At 39.9% G+C, this 19,322-nt stretch overlaps 1 protein-coding gene across 5 annotated transcripts; it reads left to right on the forward strand.

The window, feature by feature from the left end:
- The first annotated feature begins 986 nt into the window (after nucleotides 1-986).
- Nucleotides 987-18,929, forward strand: LOC103487229 (WRKY transcription factor SUSIBA2-like). Of its 5 annotated transcripts, none has more exons than XM_017044307.2 (7): nucleotides 987-1,502; nucleotides 3,683-3,865; nucleotides 5,820-6,703; nucleotides 16,366-16,524; nucleotides 16,847-17,713; nucleotides 17,959-18,066; nucleotides 18,240-18,929. In XM_017044307.2, the coding sequence occupies exons 1-5, from the start codon at nucleotides 1,287-1,289 to the stop codon at nucleotides 17,568-17,570; spliced, it is 2,166 nt and encodes a 721-aa protein (XP_016899796.1). In that variant the 5' UTR covers nucleotides 987-1,286; the 3' UTR covers nucleotides 17,571-17,713; nucleotides 17,959-18,066; nucleotides 18,240-18,929. The 5 variants fall into 5 exon arrangements, with proteins under 5 accessions (XP_016899796.1, XP_008443695.1, XP_016899797.1 ...); XM_008445473.3 differs by having other exon boundaries at nucleotides 16,847-17,598; XM_017044308.2 differs by having other exon boundaries at nucleotides 987-1,186; nucleotides 1,284-1,502; nucleotides 16,847-18,066.
- Nucleotides 18,930-19,322: the final 393 nt, after the last annotated feature.

The raw sequence follows: 19,322 nt of genomic DNA on the forward strand, positions 1-19,322 counted from the left end.
ATATAAACTAGTTAGGTGAAATGTGATATTTTGTAACTAAGTTATTTGTATTTAGTTAAACCATTTTGTATTCCTATTTTTCTTTAACACTAAAATTTTGTGTAAACATTTATGAAGATTTACACTTCAAATGTCATGTGTTTATGGTAAAACCATTTGAATATGTTGCATGCCTAAATTAATATTAGGTGATATAACATTAAGTTAGAATCTAAACATTTTATAAATGAAGTCTTCCACTAAATTAAGTGATAGTTGTGGTAGAATTCTGCTTACTAGGATTCCAACATATTATCATATGCTAAGACAAATGTAGTGTGTCTAGTCAATCACACCCTTACTTAGTTGCCTAGAGAGGATGTTATAGAAACTCTAGAAGGGCTAGGTAAGAATGTTGGATGAGCTGGTCTGGACGCAAGATAAATCTTTGAATGCCCAATAATATCCTAGTCGAAAATAGGAATAAAAGGGTTAAAACCTATAAATAAAATCAAGAAGATCACGAGCGAGAAGTAAGTTCTTCAACTAATATCAAATAGTTTTCTTCAAAGCATAAAAATACAAAATTACAATGCTGATCTCTAAGGATTTGTCAAAATTTAACATCAAGAAAAATCATGGTAAAGAAAATAAAAGAAAATAGAGGTGTTTTTCAAAAGAAAGGGAAACAAAATAGTTGAAAGCCTGATTTTGTTGTTTTTGGATTTTGGTAGAAGTGGAATTGTTTTAGTATAAAAGTATGCAAATTAGGTTGTTGAGAAACAATACCCAAATCATTACGGATGGAAAAGATGAAGGACCAACACCTAAAAATAATGAATCCATTTGATGGGAAGGAAAAAGATTTCCGAATGGATGTGGGTCCCACGTGGTGTTCTATTTTCAGCTCTTCCTTTTCTTTGATTTTTCTTTTTTTCTTTTTTTTTTTTTTATCTTATTTTATAAAAGAAAAGAAGAAAAAGAGAACGAGAGAGAGAAGAAGAAGATCTTGAGAGAACTATTTTAAGAAAAAAGAAGAAATTGCAACCTAACAGAATTTACGCTTATTTCTATCTTCCTTCCGATTTCCTTTTTCTCATATTTTTGTACTTTCTTTCTCTTTCCATTTTAAACTTTTCTTTTTGTTTTTCTTCCTTCTTTAATCTTCCTTCAATGTCATTCAAATTATTACATCTTCCACTTCAAGGTACACCGTACAACACACACCTCCATTCTTCTCACTTCAACTCAACCTCCTCCATTAACATGTAATAAACTCGATCTCTTTGATTTGCTGTTGTTAGTTCATGGACCACTTTGGCCACCCCACCGATGATGGTGTTCTCGTTGATGCCAATGCTGGAAGCTTTGCCACACCTAGACCTTCCAAGAGACGCAGAAATGGGTGGATTCCTACAAAGGATTCCCGTTCCCCCATTCTTTCCTCTCCTTCCCTCACCATTCCTCCTGGAATCAACCCAACTCTGTTGCTTGATTCACCTGTTATGCTTCTCAATACACAGGTGAGTTTACGGATATTCTGTTCCTTTCTTGCTTTCCTCTGATGCTTGCCTCATTTTACTTTTCATATATTTCTCTTCTCTCTTCTTTTATTATTCTTGTGTATATGGAGTCAATATCCTTTTTCAGCTCTTGATCTTCTCATTACTTTCCTTTCCACCTTTTGAATGCTAACTGTGCTAAATTAAAACTTAAAAGGGCATTGATAGTTAACCTTGGAGCAATACAGGCCTATGCATCGGTGTGTAGGCACAGTCTTCACTTTTCAAGGTGAGGTGGGCATGATGCATGGATTCAGGACAAGAATCTCTCATGCCCTGTACCCAATCTTAAGGTCCTAGATGGTAGATTTAGTTTTTTTTCTGTTGTAGCTTGGGTTGTCCAGTGATTGTGATCATTGCTACAGATTTTCTGTTTTTGAAGACTTTTTAAATTTATTACCTTCTGACACGAAGCCTTCATTTGTTTTTTACCTTTCTTTTTCTCTTCGTGGAATAAAATCTCTCCCATTGTTACTGTCATATAGGATTTCTATTTCACCTTTGGATGTCCAAGTAAGGTTAAGAAAGGAGTAATTACTTTCTATTTCACCTTTGAATATCTAGGATATGCAAGTAAGGCTAACAAAGGTATATTTATAATTTACTTTCTATTTTACCTTTAACTAAGCTTAAGAAAAGCTTAAAAAAGTGATAGTTCCACCTTTTTTTTATAGTCAAATCATAAGAACTCTATGTTAATCTAGTTTGGCTTGGAGCAATTATATATTGGGTAATCTCACATCTTGACTCATTGTAAGGACAATCTTCGAGATAAGTAAGGTGATATGGCTAGGCCGGGCTAGGAGATTTAAGGAAATGTTGGAAAATTGGAAAAAGTAGCATCCTTTTGGCTTTCTCTTTCAAAAGTAGCACATTATTCTAAAACACATTATTCAAAAACTCATAAAACTGTTTTTGAGGGAAATCCAACACAGACATTTCCCTAAAATATTATCGATTGATTTGGGTTGTTTCGTGCATCTCCTTACACATTGAACTGATATTCTACAAATTTTCAAATCTTCTTTAACTTTTTTTTTATCTTTTCAAAAAATCTTATTCAAAGCAATCGATAATTGGAAATTTTAATTTTTAAGAAAATCTAGGTGGTAGATTTCATCCGTGATCGACCATCGATCAAGAAAAATAGTTATACAAATTTAGAAAAATGTGTTGTTTTTGAAACCGAAAACTAAAAGTATGTTATTTTTACTGATTTGGTATGCATTGTTCTACTTCGATTTTACATTTGGTATCTTGCATCCAACGTTGATATCTTGAAAACTCAAGACCTTGGCTTCCAAAATAGTTGTGAGCTTTCCCGCAACTCTTTTGTTTTGGGTTCTTCCTTTTCTCTTTAGGGATCCCCTCCATTTTCCTTTTTTTAAAAAAAAAAATTTAAAATTTGTAAAAAGGTGGAAAATTTTGTCTGAGAGAGTAATGCTCAAGAATTCATACAAGAGGCTTTCCTCCATGGTATTGTGGGCTTATTGGTGTGTTCTTTGAAGGAGACAAAAAGAAGATCATAGACCATTTATGTGGGATTGTACTAGCTCATAATAGAGGATGTTGAGCTCTTTAATTCTCTTTTTCGTAAAAAAGGAAGGGTTCTCTGGCAGTTTTGTTTTTCTGCTTTGTTACGGGTGTATCTGACTTGAGAAGAATTGGAATTGTATAATTTTTTGTGGGTTGGAGAGGTCTGCGGTAGGTTTTTTGGGTAGGATTAGGTTTAATTCCTCCCTGTGGCGTTTGTTAATTTTGTAATTATCTACTTAGCCTTATTCTTTTGTATAGTATCCCTTTCTGTAATTGGGCGTGAGTGCTTTGTTGTATTTAGGATTGTTCTTTTGTATACCCTTGTGTGTCCTATTTTATCTATCTCAATGGAAGCTTCATTTCTTCCTATTTTCAGTTTGTTTCCTTTTAATTTTTCTATTTTTGATAAAACCAATTTTCATATTTTAGAACATTAAGGAGGAATTTGTCAATCAAACCGTATGTGACAATGGAAATGGATTCTGTTCTTTTCACGTGTGACATTACACGTTATCACATGGAACATTTAGGTTGTTGTGAATTTTATCAGTTTTTCTTTGTTTCTTCTGCCTTCTTATGTAAGACGAATGAATGGTTTATGTTAGGATTTGCCATCTCCAACCACTGGTACTTTTCCTCCCATACATCAAATAAAGGACGAACAATCATTGTTGAATCCTGTAATGCCAGAAGATGGAATTAGCCACGGTTGTGAGGATTCCTACTTAAGGTTCGCACCTCAGGGGGAGCTTTGTACTCTTCAAGGTCTTTTGAGGCTTGAAAATCGGGTAATGTATGCTATTTCTTTTCCCGTTTGCGTATTTAGTAGTAACTTTGCCCATAATCTTAGTGAACTTATAAAGGAGAATGGATGCTTACTCTTACGTGGCAATGAGTGAGGTAACTTCTATAACTTCCCAGAAATTGGAAAAGAAAAGCTTATTCGTATTCGAGTACTGTGATTGCTTTTCTCCTTTTCAGTGTTGTTATTAGTTAGGAATTACAAGCTCATTCAGTCGAATCACATTTAACTCTAATCATCAGTAACCTTATTGTATTCAACCGTATCAAATGAATTTCAAGTTGTGAAAACACCTAGATCCAGACCAAATGCTGATTCATCAATCTTATTGAACATTCTACTTTGAAAATCAGTGGACGAATTTTCCTATCACAATCCTTATGAAATGATTAAATGAATTTCTACAATTTGGTGTTAGAACTCTAATAATTTAAATACAATTTAGTTGTCATCACGAGCTAAATGGGTTTGGATAGGGTGGATTTCAGGTTCATCGCTTAATGAGTCTAATCTGCTACCATTGAACGTCAAAGATTATTGAGAACAACAAACCAGAAAGTTCAAATCTAAGGTGATAATGGTACAGCAGGAAAGATAACAATAGTTGTTTCTATCAAAAAGGTAAAAAAGAAAAACAGTAGGAAAGATAACAATAGTTGGTGAAAGGGGAAAGGCAATGACACAAGCATTAGTGCACGTGTAAATACCATTTTGATTCCTTATAGTTCTTTATGATGAGCAAAAAACGAAAATGTGACATATGGTTTGGCAGCGCGGTGAAATTCCATATTGTTGGCAAAAAAGCATAGTTGCTGTTTGGCTTTTTTGGTAGACTCCAGTGAACAGGCCATATGGAAAGGTGGATCAAATCATTCTTGCATTAGTGATGGTTTTGAGACACATTGTAATGTTTATGGGGACCCATGGTAACCTCGTTGTGGCAGATAGTTTTCAGTTTGATTCTTTTTTTTTCCTTGATAAAAATTTAGCTTTGCCCTTGGCTTAAACCAGGAGACTATCAGTGCTGAGAAACTGAGAAGGAATAAATTTTGAGAAATAGGAAGGAAAGAGAGAAGGATACAAAATATAGGGACTGATACCAGAAGCCCTTAAGTCATTGATTGCAAATTCTTTTTTCTTTCAAAATTTATGAGGCTTCATAATGGTGTGTCGAGATCTATATGACAAAAGAATCCCTAAATGTAGAGTAATCTTGTTAAAATCCTGATGGATCTGATATGCTGAACTCAGATTCTGCTGTTTTTCTGCAACAAACATGCTTCTTATTACTTTTTAGCTCCCTCCATCCGAACCCCAAACCTTTTCCTGATCTCTCTGCAGCCAGAAAATTAGGACCTCTTTTGGGTCTTCTCCTTTTCTTTGCTTTCCCCCCCTTCTTGTGCGCCACAATTGGGATTGTGATCAGAAAATGACAGTTTTCTAGACAAGTTTATTGGGTTTTCTGTGTTGTGATCATAAGGAAGGACATAATATCTTGCCTTCTATTACTTGTCATAATATGGTGGCTCCACAAAGCCCCATCTGTATTGGCATTTGAAGCAATCTTCTGAAAGTCATCATCAACTTTAACATCTTTCGTAATTGATTTGGAGCACAGCGTTACAATCTCATACTCATGACAAATTTTCTGTTGGTAAATGGGTATATCAAGGTGTTAAGAACGTTGATTTGTGACTCTGGAGTGTGGAAAACTAAATATGGAATCTTAACTTGAGGTAACAGGTGAGTGTTAGGTAGGGCCATATCTTGGAAAATATATTTTCATCTGTGACTTTTATCTAGGCGTTGGTTTGTTTAGAGTGTTGCAGATTGGGTAGATTTATCTTGCTTATGACATGACTAATTGTTGTAGACATAAATCTGTTTAATGCTTAAAAAAATGGTTCTCATCATTTTGTTTTATTGTAATTGTTTCCCAGGAAGCTGAAATTGATCATCAAGCCCTTGAATCGGAGAAAACGCTGATGGATTTTGAATTCGTACCTGATGTCCCAAAAGAGGCTTCTGTATTGAAATATGAAATAGCTCCATCCACTGACAATGGTTATTATGATGGCAAGATTGTTAATGGCAACTGTGAGAATATGGAAAGTTGTCTTTCTTCTATAACTACTAACCAACCATGTATACATGAAGAATCGACACAAGGAGATGACATTGACACACAACATCCTTTAGAAGATGAACAGAAAGGGTCTTATATTCCTATGGGAATGTTAAGGACATCAGAAGATGGATACAACTGGAGGAAATATGGACAGAAACAGGTCAAAGGTAGCGAATATCCTAGAAGCTACTATAAATGTACGCATCCAAATTGTCTCGTAAAGAAAAAGGTGGAGCGATCTCTTGATGGTCAAATAACTGAAATCATCTATAAGGGTGCTCATAATCATGCAAAACCTGATCCCACTCGTCGAGCCATGGTTGGATCTGTGCCAATTTCAGGGGATACTCCAGAAATTGGTGAAGGTGGTGGAAACCATTTCAAACTTGAAGCTGGGCTGACGTGGAGGAACACTCAATATGGGGTGAAGGATATCAAACCTATCTCAAATTGTAGTGTTGATGGTCTAGAGAGGACGTCCTCTGTGTCAGTTTTGACTGAACTTTCTGATCCATTGTTAAATCCCCAAGAGAAAACTGTTGGGGTTCTTGAACCGGTAGGAACACCTGAGCTTTCATCCACACTTGCCAGTCATGATGATGATAGTGGTGGTGGTGGTGACGATGATCTTACAACTCAGGGAAGCATTTCAGTTTGCACAGAAGCTGATGATGCCGAACCTGAATTGAAAAGAAGGTGATGTTCCTACTATTAACAGGATATTATAATAAAAGAAATAACCAAAAATATGTTTGTTATGGACTACAAATTGGTTAAAATAACTCTATGTATCTAAGAGGTGAGGGGATTTAATAAAAGATTGACTGTAAATGCATGGAACTGATGAAGTGATACCTACAGCGTTATTTTTATGTTCTTTTCTGGTGAGCAGTATCTACAGTTTTTGACGCCATAATGTGGATGAATTTCATAACTCCTGGGTCCTACCACTTAAGAGAGCGCATGTTTGTGGATCTACTTAGGTTTAAACATATTATGAATTACAGAGCTTATATTTCACAAAAGGTATGGGTAAGTTAACGACCTAACCCTTCTTAATTTGATTATTTTCATCATTTTAATTGATGTTCTTTCTGTATTGGATTTACCTCAAGTTGCTCATGTTTGTTAAAAATTCCTGACAAAATTCATGATGAGTTGCGAAGTGTTAGGATTCCTCCACCTGCCACTCAGAAATCCCAACAATGCTAGAGAAACAGAGACGGTACTTTGTGACAATATATCGAAATGGAAATAAAGCTAGTCTTCACGGTGCTTATTCAAGCACAGAGAAAATAAGAACAGTAAACAAATAGAAAATGAAAGCAAAGGAAAAAAAGAGGATCCACCAGCAAATTCGAGAAGGCTGGTTCTTCTGCCAAAAGCATTCAGCAGCTTTTCCCCAAAATATAACCTAACCTTTGGCAATCCAAAACATTCCTGAAGTACTCCAATTCCTCCTGGTGGGTCCCTCAACGGTTATTCTCCTCACTTATCATCATTGGCTATGTTGTCACCTGACCATTCCCCTTTTTACCCCTGCATCTGTAAGTATAAATAATAAGGGGCCTAACAATACCGCCGGGCTCGAAGCTCACCTTCCCACGTTGCTTTGCTGTCAAGTAGCCTTCGTTTCACCAGCCATTCGTTAGCCCCCATCTCACTATTCCAACAGATCCCCAAAACTGCCTCGGGTTCAACTTGCAATTCAAATTCCCTAGTTAAAGCTGGTGGCAAGTGTTGCACCTGTTGAGTTTGGCTCTGCTTTAGTTTCAGTTGGGAGATATGGAACACACTATGAATCATTGCTTTGGGAGGGAGGTCCAATCGGTAAGCTACTTCCGCAATCTCTTCTATTATACGGTATGAGCCGTAGAATTTTGGTGCTAGCTTCTCATTCTGCTTTCTGGCTAATGACTTTTGTCTGTAGAGTCTCAATTTTAAATATACATCATCTTCGTTTTTGAATTTTAGCTCCCGGCGGTATAAATCAATTTCCTTCTTCATCCGATTCTGAGCCACTAATAAATACTCCTTCAAAGCACTAATCATCAGGTCTCTCTCCTAGAGCAATTGTTCTACATTGTTATGGTCGTTTTCCTGTCTCCTTATGAAACCAGCGGGGGTGGGGGTCTTCCGTAGACCCCTTGGAATGGGGTCATCCTCGCAGAGGAGTGGAAAGTGGTGTTATATCATCACTCAGTGCACGATATACACTTGTGCGACTTGGTTGGTTGCTCGTTGCAAAAAAATTGTAGATAGGTCTCAAGACAATGATTCACCCTCTCGGTTTGGCCTTCCGTTTGGGGATGGAATGCGATGCTTCTCGTTAGTGATGTCCCCATAGTTGAATACAATTCTCTCTAGAAATGACTAAAGAAAATCTTATCACGTTTCGTGATAATCGAATCCGAGATTCCATGCTTGCTAACATCTTCTTCAATGAATTTTTTTTGTAATCTATGGTTCATTCGATTTTTTAAAGTTGGGGATGTCAACGTATTAAATTCCACCATGTGGTTCATTCGGGATAGGGCGCTCGTGCTTTGTTTTGCAAACCAGGTTTGTGTAAAATCTCAAAGTGATAGCCCAATAGCTTGGCCAACCACCTCTGAAATTGGGGTTGTACTTCCTTTTATTCAATCAAAACTTCAGTGCCTTCTGGTCTGAGAGTACCGTAAATCTTCTTCCCAGCAAATAATGTCTCCATTTTTGCACTATCATCACCACTGCCATCGGTTCTCTCTCGTATATAGACTTGGCCTGCACACGAGGAGATAGTTTTTGACTAAAATAGGCAATGTGTTGTTCAATCACTAACTTAAGCTTTTGGGTGAATTGGTGGTTTAATATGGTATCAGAGTAGGAGGTCCTGTGTTTAAGCCCCTGCATTGTTGTTTCCTCCCTAATTAAAATTGATTTCAATTTGTTAGGCCTTTCAAATATTTCAAGCCCACAAGTGAGGGGAAGTATTAGTGATATATAATGAAATTTGCTTTTAACCACTTTAAGTTTTGGGTGAATTGGTGGTTTAATAATTACCCATTCTTCTGCAGCAACTTGATATAAGGGGCGCGGCAATGTCCCCATAACCTTTTACAAATCTTCTATAGTAGCCTGTTAGGCCCAAAAAGCCCCTCAATTTAGATACGTCTCTTGGTTGTGGCCAATTTACCATCACTTTCACTTTTTTGCTGTCAGCCTCTACTCCTGTGCTAGAGATCCAATGGCACATTTCTGATCCAATAGCTCTGTCTCCTCCTTTACGTCTGCCTCATCCTTATCTTCTTCATTCATAATCAATAACATCAACTCACGATTATCCTTGATCTTGCATCTGTAGCCATGGGAGTACTTATTGTTGCAGCGAAAGCATAACCCTTTGTCCAATCTTGCCCTGAACTCACTGTCTGATAGACGTCTCACCGGCGGCTCACCCCTTGTATAATTGCCCTTGATCGGAATTGAGATTTGCCTCATAGGGTAATCAGTTTGTCTTTCCCATTTTTTTCGTATCTTGTTCCCCTATCTTTCATAGTTTGTGTTTGGGCCTCAGATGTACTTGACCCACAACCGCTCTACTCAATTAGGGTGCACTTGAGAGCCAAATTTCAATCGTTCATTAATTTGGCCTCTCTGATATGACCCTCTAGTGTTATCGGATGACGGCTCTTCACCTCTGCTTGCAGTGTTGGTTCTAAACTGGTTACGAATGCATCAATCAGAACACTCTCTGCCATCTCCGGCAAGGGTATGGAGTTGTTCAAAAAGATTTTCACATAGTTTTTGTATATGTTCTGTCTTGCTAAATCCTTCTCTGTGTCGGCCAGCTCATTAATCTCCAAATAGTGTTCTGCCCTATAAACCTTCGATTCCGGGTTTCCATCGATAAAAACGAGCATCTCCAACTTCTTATACTTGCTTCTATCAGGAGGATCCCCAGTTAGGCCAGACGTCGCATCGATCTCCTCAACCTTACCCTTCAATTTCAAACCAAACCTATCCGACGCACATGATTCTTCTCTACGCTTGGTCACACTCACACTGCTTTCTTTCACTTCATCTCCCAGTTTTTCCACACTCCTAGTCAAATCGAGTATCATCTCTTTCAAACCCATGATCTCTCTGCTAGGCCACCAATCCTATTTACATACCATAGGAAAAATAAGAAAAAACATGAAGCCAATGAAAGAGAGACAAGTGGCAAGAAGGATCATGGCCATGAGACCAACCCAGAGGTAACACGTGTTGAAGGGGAGGAAAGCAAGGAGGATGGGGACCAGAAAGTGGGACCCACAGTTAGTTAGTCGTGGGCAATAAAAAGGGGACAGGAGGGCAGAGAGGGGTACGAATGTTTTGAGCAGATAGGGCAGGAGCAGGCACCTCCAGAAAGGGGAGGGTGGCACCAGGTTACCGTTTATTTTGTGTGCTTAAGTAGCCTTAGTTTGTAGGAGAGAAAAAGGCATTATTCCGAGCGTTCTTGTTTTCATCTGTGTTCTTGGTTATTACATTCTGTGTGTGTTTTATTTCATCAGCTGGGTTTGTTTTGTCAAGTCTTAGAGAGGCTATTGTCAATCGTCTTTGAAGTGTTTTATTTCTTGATTTTGTGCTGTACTCTGGTTTTTGGAAAGTAAAGGAAGGGAACGAGGAAGTGTCTTAACATTTTAGTATCAGAGCTTCATACCTGGGCAGATCATGTCAATGACGAAGGCAACGGAGGAACGGTTGGAGACGGTTGAGATGGAAGTGAAAAGGCTGCCGATGATCGAGGAGAACATAGCATTACTAGCCAAAAGCATCACGGAAATGAACTCTCAAATTGATAAGCAGGCACAGCAGCAGCAAGTGATACTGAAGTATATTGAAGGAATCGTTAAGGATGATTCTCCTGTGCGAAGGACCGAAGAAGGGTCCACGAGCAAGGTCACCATGGCCGAAGCAATATATCCAGCGACTGCTGAAGAACCGAAGTTAGAAGTAAAAACAGAGGAGGAGCGACCCGTGGATCGGAGCAAATTTAAGAAAGTTGAAATGCCAGTCTTCGACGGGACCGACCCCGACTCGTGGCTGTTCCGGGCAGACCGATACTTCAAGATACATAACTTGACGGATTCAGAGAGACTTACCGTGGCAGTAATCAGCTTCGATGGGCCGGCATTGGACTGGTATCGATCACAAGAAGAGAGGGAAGCTTTCACCGGTTGGGATGACTTGAAGCTAAAGATGCTGGTGAGGTTCTGCGCGACCAGGGAAGGTACATTGGTGGGCCGATTCTTGACGATCAAGCAGGAGTCCACTGTCGAGGAGTACCGGAACCGTTTCGATAAACTACTGGCACCGGTGGCTTCCCTGCCTACGGTGGTGCTAGAGGAAACATTCATGAATGGATTAAATCCATGGTTGAAGTCGGAGGTAGAAACGCTGGAGCCCATTGGGCTGGCCCAAATGATGAAGTTGACCTTGAAGATAGAAAATAGAGAGCTGGTCCGAAGGGAATGCGGGCTGGTCAGCGCCTACGACAGCAAAATGGGCCATAAACAACAGCAGGCTAAGAGCCCTGTCGCAGCAGCCACGAAGGAGGGAACGGTCAGTGGAAGTTGGCCAATGAGAACGATAACACTGAGAGAGGTGGGTACGGGAGACAACCGTCGGGAAGGGCCCACAAAACGATTATCTGATGCCGAGTTCCAAGCTCGAAGGGAAAAAGGGTTATGTTTTCGCTGTGGGGAGAAGTATTTCGCAGGACATCGGTGCAAGTCAAAGGAGCATAAGGAGCTTCGTATGTTGGTAGTCAAAGAAGGAGGGGAGGAACTGGAGATTGTGGAGGAAGAGTTTTTTGATGCCGAAACTAAGATGAAACCAGCAGAAGTGCCGAACGTGGAGAATTTAAACATAGAACTGTCGATCAACTCCGTGGTGGGACTGAACAATCCGGGGACCATGAAAGTAAAAGGGAAGGTGGGAGAAGAAGAAGTGGTGATCTTGATCGATTGTGGGGCGACCCACAACTTCATCGCAGAGGACTTGGTGACCAGGTTAGGATTGACATTGCAGGAGACTCCAAACTATGGAGTAATCCTGGGCTCAGGAACGGCAGTAAAAGGTAAGGGGATGTGCCGAAGTGTTGAAGTGCAATTGGACGGCTGGAAGGTAACCGATAGCTTCCTACCACTGCAGTTGGGGGGAGTTGACATGATCCTAGGAATGCAGTGGCTTCATTCTCTTGGGGTGACCGAAGTCGACTGGAAGAGGTTAGTGCTTACTTTTCATCACCAGGGGAGGAAGGTTGTGATACGAGGGGATCCAAGCCTGATTAAAACGAGGGTGAGTTTGAAGAATCTAGTGAAAACGTGGGGAGTTGACGATCAGGGATTCCTAGTGGAATGTCGGACATTAGAATGCGGGAAGTTGGAAGATGAACAGGATCAGGAGCGGGGAAAGGTCGACGCGGAACCCATAGCGACACTGCTCCAGCAATTCGCCTGCGTGTTTGAATGGCCTGCGACCCTTCCACCCCAGCGCAGCATTGAACACCACATATACCTGAAGAGTGGGACTGACCCAGTGAACGTCCGGCCATATCGATACGCGCATCATCAGAAGGAAGAAATGGAAAGATTGGTGGATGAGATGCTATCTTCAGGGATCATACGACCGAGTAAAAGCCCCTACTCCAGCCCTGTACTGTTAGTGAGGAAGAAAGACGGGAGTTGGAGGTTCTGTGTAGATTATCGAGCTTTGAACAATGTCACGATACCAGACAAGTTTCCCATACCAGTGATAGAAGAATTATTTGACGAACTGAAGGGGGCTAGCGTATTTTCCAAGTTAGACCTCAAAGCCGGATATCACCGAATTAGGATGTGCCCTGAAGATATCGAAAAGACCGCGTTTAGAACTCACGAGGGGCACTATGAGTTCTTGGTAATGCCGTTCGGATTAACGAATGCCCCCTCTACATTCCAGGCACTGATGAACCAAGTGTTCAAGCCATACTTAAGAAGGTTTGTGCTGGTATTTTTTGATGATATCCTAATCTACAGCCGAGGGATGGACGAACATGTTCAGCACTTAGAAGTGGTTTTAGGACTACTGCAAGACAGGGAGTTATATGTGAATATGGAGAAGTGCAGTTTCGCCAAACCACGGATTAGTTACTTGGGACACTTCATCTCGGAACAGGGCTTGGAAGCAGATCCAGAAAAGATAAGGGCAGTGAGTGACTGGCCAACTCCATCCAATGTGAGGGAGGTTAGAGGCTTCCTTGGCCTGACTGGCTATTATAGGCGTTTCGTTAAGAACTATGGGGCCATAGCAGCACCACTCACCCAACTACTTAAGAAAGGAGCGTACAAATGGGATGCAGAAGCCGAGGGCGCTTTTAACAAACTGAAAAAGGCCATGATGACCCTCCCTGTGCTCACCATGCTGGATTTCAACCTGCCTTTCGAAATTGAATCAGATGCTTCGGGAGTTGGAGTGGGGGCTGTGCTGACTCAATGCCGGAAACCAGTGGCTTATTTCAGCAAGACCTTAAGTATGCGGGACAGAGCACGACCTGTATACGAAAGAGAATTACTTGCTGTAGTGCTTGCAGTCCAAAGATGGAGACCTTACCTACTAGGGAGGAAATTCACGGTGAAAACAGACCAAAGGTCGCTTAAGTTTTTATTGGAACAACGGGTGGTGCAGCCTCAATATCAAAAATGGGTAGCGAAGCTCCTGGGGTATTCATTTGAAGTGGTTTACCAACCAGGGCTGGAAAATAAGGCAGCTGACGCGTTATCCAGGATATCCCCAGCAGTACACTTGAATCAAATTACAGCTCCCCCGATGATAGACATGGAAATTATTAAGGAAGAAACAAGGCTTGACCCTGCACTGCAAGAAATCACCCGATTACTAGAAGAAGGGATGGAGATACCCCATTACACCCTGCATCAAGGGGTGTTGAAGTTTAAGGGCCGGTTGGTGATTCCAAGCAAGTCTACGTTGCTACCTACGATACTACACACATACCACGATTCTGTGTTTGGGGGGCACTCAGGATTCTTAAGAACTTATAAACGGTTGACCGGAGAGATCTATTGGAAGGGAATGAAGAAAGACATCATGCGGTACTGTGAAGAATGTGCAATCTGCCAGCGTAATAAGTCATCGGCTCTATCTCCAGCGGGGCTACTGATGCCCTTAGAGATTCCAGACGCAATATAGAGTGATATATCCATGGATTTCATAGAAGGACTGCCAAAATCCAAGGGATGGGATGTGATATTCGTGGTGGTAGATAGGCTGAGTAAATATGGGCATTTTCTGTTGCTTAAGCATCCGTTTTCGGCCAAGATGGTGGCTGAAACATTTGTAAAGGAGGTGGTCAGGCTTCATGGATACCCAAGATCGATAGTGTCTGACAGGGACAAGGTTTTTTTAAGCCATTTCTGGAAGGAACTTTTCCGCTTGGCAGGAACTAAGCTGAACCGGAGCTCTTCCTATCACCCCCAATCAGATGGTCAAACCGAGGTGGTGAATAAGAGTATTGAAACATATCTGAGGTGCTTTTGTGGGGAAAAACCGAACGAGTGGAGCCAATGGTTACATTGGGCAGAATATTGGTATAATACAACCTATCATAGTTCCATTGGAATTACTCCTTTTCAAGCTGTGTATGGACGCCTTCCCCCTCCCTTGATTTACTATGGGGATATGGAGACACCTAACTCAACACTAGACCAGCAACTGAAAGACAGAGATATAACATTGGGAGCCCTGAAGGAACACTTGAAACTAGCCCAAGAAAGGATGAAGAAACACGCCGACAATAAGAGAAGAGAAGTCGAGTTCCAGGAAGGGGACCTGGTATTCCTCAAACTGCGGCCTTACAGGCAGACCTCCCTCAGAAAGAAAAGAAATGAAAAGCTATCACCCAAGTATTTCGGGCCTTATCGAGTCTTAGAAAGGATCGGAAAGGTAGCATATAAACTAGAACTCCCCGCAGCTGCTGCTATTCACCCCGTGTTCCATGTATCGCAATTGAAGAAAGCTGTAGGAAGAGGAGAGACTGTACAATCACTGAACCCGTACATGAATGCAAACCATGAATGGATTACACAACCGGAGGAGGTATATAGCTATCGCAAGAATCCAGCAACGAAGGAGTGGGAAGCCCTGATCAGTTGGAAGGGATTACCCCCACACGAGGCAACATGGGAAAGCTGCACTGACATGAAATATCAGTTTCCAGATTTTCACCTTGAGGACAAGGTGGATTTGGAAGAGGAGAGTGATGCTAGGCCACCAATCCTATTTACATACCATAGGAAAAATAAGAAGAAACATGAAGCCAATGAAAGAGAGACAAGTGGCAAGAAGGATCATGGCCATGAGACCAACCCAGAGGTAACACGTGTTGAAGGGGAGGAAAGCAAGGAGGATGGGGACCAGAAAGTGGGACCCACAGTTAGTTAGTCGTGGGCAATAAAAAGGGGACAGGAGGGCAGAGAGGGGTACGAAGGTTTTGAGCAGATAGGGCAGGAGCAGGCACCTCCAGAAAGGGGAGGGTGGCACCAGGTTACCGTTTATTTTGTGTGCTTAAGTAGCCTTAGTTTGTAGGAGAGAAAAAGGCATTATTCCGAGCGTTCTTGTTTTCATCTGTGTTCTTGGTTATTACATTCTGTGTGTGTTTTATTTCATCAGCTGGGTTTGTTTTGTCAAGTCTTAGAGAGGCTATTGTCAATCGTCTTTGAAGTGTTTTATTTCTTGATTTTGTGCTGTACTCTGGTTTTTGGAAAGTAAAGGAAGGGAACGAGGAAGTGTCTTAACACTCTCTCACTCATCTCCATCCTTTCCTCCAATTGTTTCTGTGCCATTGCGTGTCTTCCCGGGACTTTTGCGGCTTTGATACCAATTTGTTAGGACTCCACATGCCACTCAGAAAATCTCAACAAGGCTAGAGAAACAGAGACGGTACTCTATGAAAATATATTGAAATGTAAATAAAGCTAGTCTTCATAGTGCTTACTCAAGAACAGAGAAAATAAGAACAGTAAACAAACAGCAAAGGAAAGCTAAGAAAAAGAAAAAGATCCCCCAGCAAATTCAAGAAGGCTGGTTCTTCTCCCAAAAGCATTCAGCACCTTTTCCTCAAAATGTAACCTAACCTTCGGCAAACCCAAAGCATTTCTTAAGTACTCCAATTCCCCCTGGTGGGTCCCTCAAACGGTTATTCTCCTCACTTATGATCACTGGTTATGCTGTCGAGTGTCACCTGACCATTTCCCTTTTTACCCCTGCGTCTGTAAGTATGAATAATAGGGGGCCTAACACAAAGATCGCTAATCTTTGGAATGAAATTGTTGCAGGCGAAAAGAGGAGAGTTCAATTGAGACAAACTTGGCTTCAAGATCTGTACGTGAACCAAGAGTTGTTGTCCAAATTGAAACTGAAGTTGACATACTTGAAGATGGGTATCGGTGGCGGAAGTATGGTCAAAAAGTTGTCAAAGGAAATCCAAATCCAAGGTACCAGAATCAAAGTCTATGCTAGTGTGCGTGTGAATATGGGTTTTTTTGCCTTCTATCTGTTTTCTGATAACTGAAGGGACAAGGAATACGTTTAGTCGTTTACTGTAAAATTGATGGCTTTTACTCCCAGATTCTTATTTTTGCTCACATAAAAATTCTCGGATTTAAAATAGTGTTTGTTCCTAAACTTTTGATATGATCATGATTTTTGAATTTGAAAATCGAAAAGATGTGCAAGCATTGACATGGATTACTGTTTGAGGATTACTCAAATTGATTATGTCTCCTATCGTTTGAGGATTGCTGTTTCTGTCTACAGGAGCTACTACAAATGCACGAGTGCAGGTTGCTTAGTAAGGAAACATGTTGAGAGAGCATCACATGATCTGAAATGTGTCATTACAACGTACGAAGGGAAACACAATCATGAAGTTCCAGCAGCAAGAAATAGCAGTCAAGTAAACTTGAGTAATGGCAATGCCCAACCACCTGCGTCTCATGTGCAACCGAACATGGGTTTGTCTAGAAACTCAAACGTCCCAAAGTCCGAAACAGAAATTCAAGATCTTGCCACCCATTTTTATCCAAAACCAGAATTTAACCATGACTATCAAAGGTCTGGTTGTTTTGACACTTTTACAAACGATATGAAACTTGGAGCTCCTCCATTCTGTCAAATGAAGTTCCCTCCACTCCGGAACACCTTGCCATACAGTTCCTTTGGATTAAGTTCAAAGCATACTGCAACAGGAATCTCTGGGTCTTTGGCATCTGTGGTCTCGGACTTACCGATTTCTTTGCCACTGAACCAAAAACTTTCGGCTGCTGGTTACGATTATACCAATGGAAGACCAATACTACCATTTCAGGTTTTCTTGGCTGGTCAGCAGCTGAGGGAGACAGATAGATTCCTCACACCCAAACAGGAGCACGACGATGATAACATCTGTGCTTCATTCCAGCCAGTTGTTGATAGTTCGAGTGGATCTTCATCGTCATCGATTTCATCAGTTTATCAACAAATCATGGGAAATTTTACATAGCTTTTTCATTCTTCACACAACAGTATAGGTGTAGTAGTGAAGCTTTTTTTCGTCTTATTCATTGTAATTACTCATTTATTCATAATTCAATGCCCACAAATCCATATAGTTTCAACAGTAACTCTGCCTCAATGCTCTTCAAGGTAATTCCAAAGTGGCAAAAAATGCTTAAGTACAAGTAGTTATGTTAAATTAACTGAGAACAACAGTAGCCCAGGCTGATGCTCGACCAACTCCTGTGTAGGCTCTAAAATAAGTTTCTCATAGGCATCTTACGATCAACCATGACCCTCAACTCAGTAGAGCTCAATGTTTATTTTTGAAAACCTTGTTTTTTTTAAGTCCTACTGTAGATTACTGACTTGTAACCATTTCTGCATTCTTTCAGTTACTGATGACCATTACAGAACAGACAATTCAGGTGATGAAGAATGCCCATAGGAGATCATATCTCTTCTCAGTTGGCTATTTTGCTTAATGCGGCTTACCACATCAGGTTAGATTCTTGAACTGACTAATTAAAGAGGCATTTGGAAAGCAATTAAAGAAAATATCAGCAGTGTCTTGACTCAACTAAGACTGCCTTCGCTATAAAACTATAACAGGCTATCTAAAACTGGATGAGGATCTTTATCTAATGAACAACTGTCTCTAATTTAACTGTTGCAGGTGAACAAACAAGGCCCAAGATCCGTCATTTCCAGTGACTTAGTTGTCAAGCTCAGGGGTCGCTTTATAGCATTCTTATTTTTTTGTTTGGTTCTTGTTTCCAATTTTTTGAGGAACATAAGCGTTTGGTAATTGTTCCTATTCCTTGTTTCTCATTTTTCATAAATGTTTTCAAAAATTTGTTGGAATTTTGGCAACAATCTCAAGTGAACAAAAAGTTTTACTTATTAATAAAACGTACAAAAACTATCTACAAATAAATTATAACAGTAGTTTCAAAAACTGATTTCCATATAGAACTTGTACATTTTTTAATTTTAAAGTTTGGGAGAAGAAAAAAGGAGAAATAAGAAATGATTTTGTTATTTTCTCAAAAAAAGAAAAAGTAAAAAAAAGGAACTGAGAAACAATTACCAAACTCATATATTTTCTTCTTTATTTATAAGAGAGCTATAAGTCTATGTGATCTGCTCTTCACTTGCAGGTTAATGACAAAGAACATTGGAATTTTTCCACTTTTATGGATTGATTAATTTTAAATCTGTTATATTAATAGGATTGATTAATTTTAAACCAGCTATATTAATAGCTAGTTTAAACAGATATGTATGTAAGGGGTGGTATCATATGAAAGTAATTTTTTTTCTTTTGTAAATTCATTAAAAGAAAACGGTACACGTTACAAGATGATATTATGTGATTTGATTTTCACTTTGCTTGAACTATCAACTCTTACAGGTGAGATGTGTTTTTGATTAACATCAGGCTTTTCTATGTTTGGTGCATATATAGATATATAAGAAGTATAAGCATAATATCATAGATGAAGTTGAGCCATTTCTACATTTTGAAAGGTAAATGTGTAATTGCCTATTCAAAATTCTAAGACCGGTAGGCTTAAGTACGTGCTTGAAATTTTAAGAATATATTGAAGAGTAAAATGCAATTAAAAGGATAAAATGATCGCCTGACTGATCTTAATCATTTAGGAACAGTTTAGGCTCCCAAGATTATCACAGTAGGGTTGGATTTTCATAAATCTAATCCTTGTTTGGACCCAATTTATGGAAACCCTAAAACTAA

The sequence above is a fragment of the Cucumis melo genome, chromosome 2 (assembly GCF_025177605.1).
Source record: "Cucumis melo cultivar AY chromosome 2, USDA_Cmelo_AY_1.0, whole genome shotgun sequence".
Taxonomy (NCBI): domain Eukaryota; kingdom Viridiplantae; phylum Streptophyta; class Magnoliopsida; order Cucurbitales; family Cucurbitaceae; genus Cucumis; species Cucumis melo.

Coding starts and splice junctions, on each gene's coding strand:
- LOC103487229 (XM_017044306.2), top strand. CDS start 1,287: ATGGACCACTTTGGCCACCCCACCGATGATGGTGTTCTCGTTGATGCC. Junction 3,866..5,819: donor TTTTGAGGCTTGAAAATCGG/GTAATGTATGCT, acceptor ATTGTTTCCCAG/GAAGCTGAAATTGATCATCA. Junction 16,525..16,846: donor AAAGGAAATCCAAATCCAAG/GTACCAGAATCA, acceptor TTCTGTCTACAG/GAGCTACTACAAATGCACGA.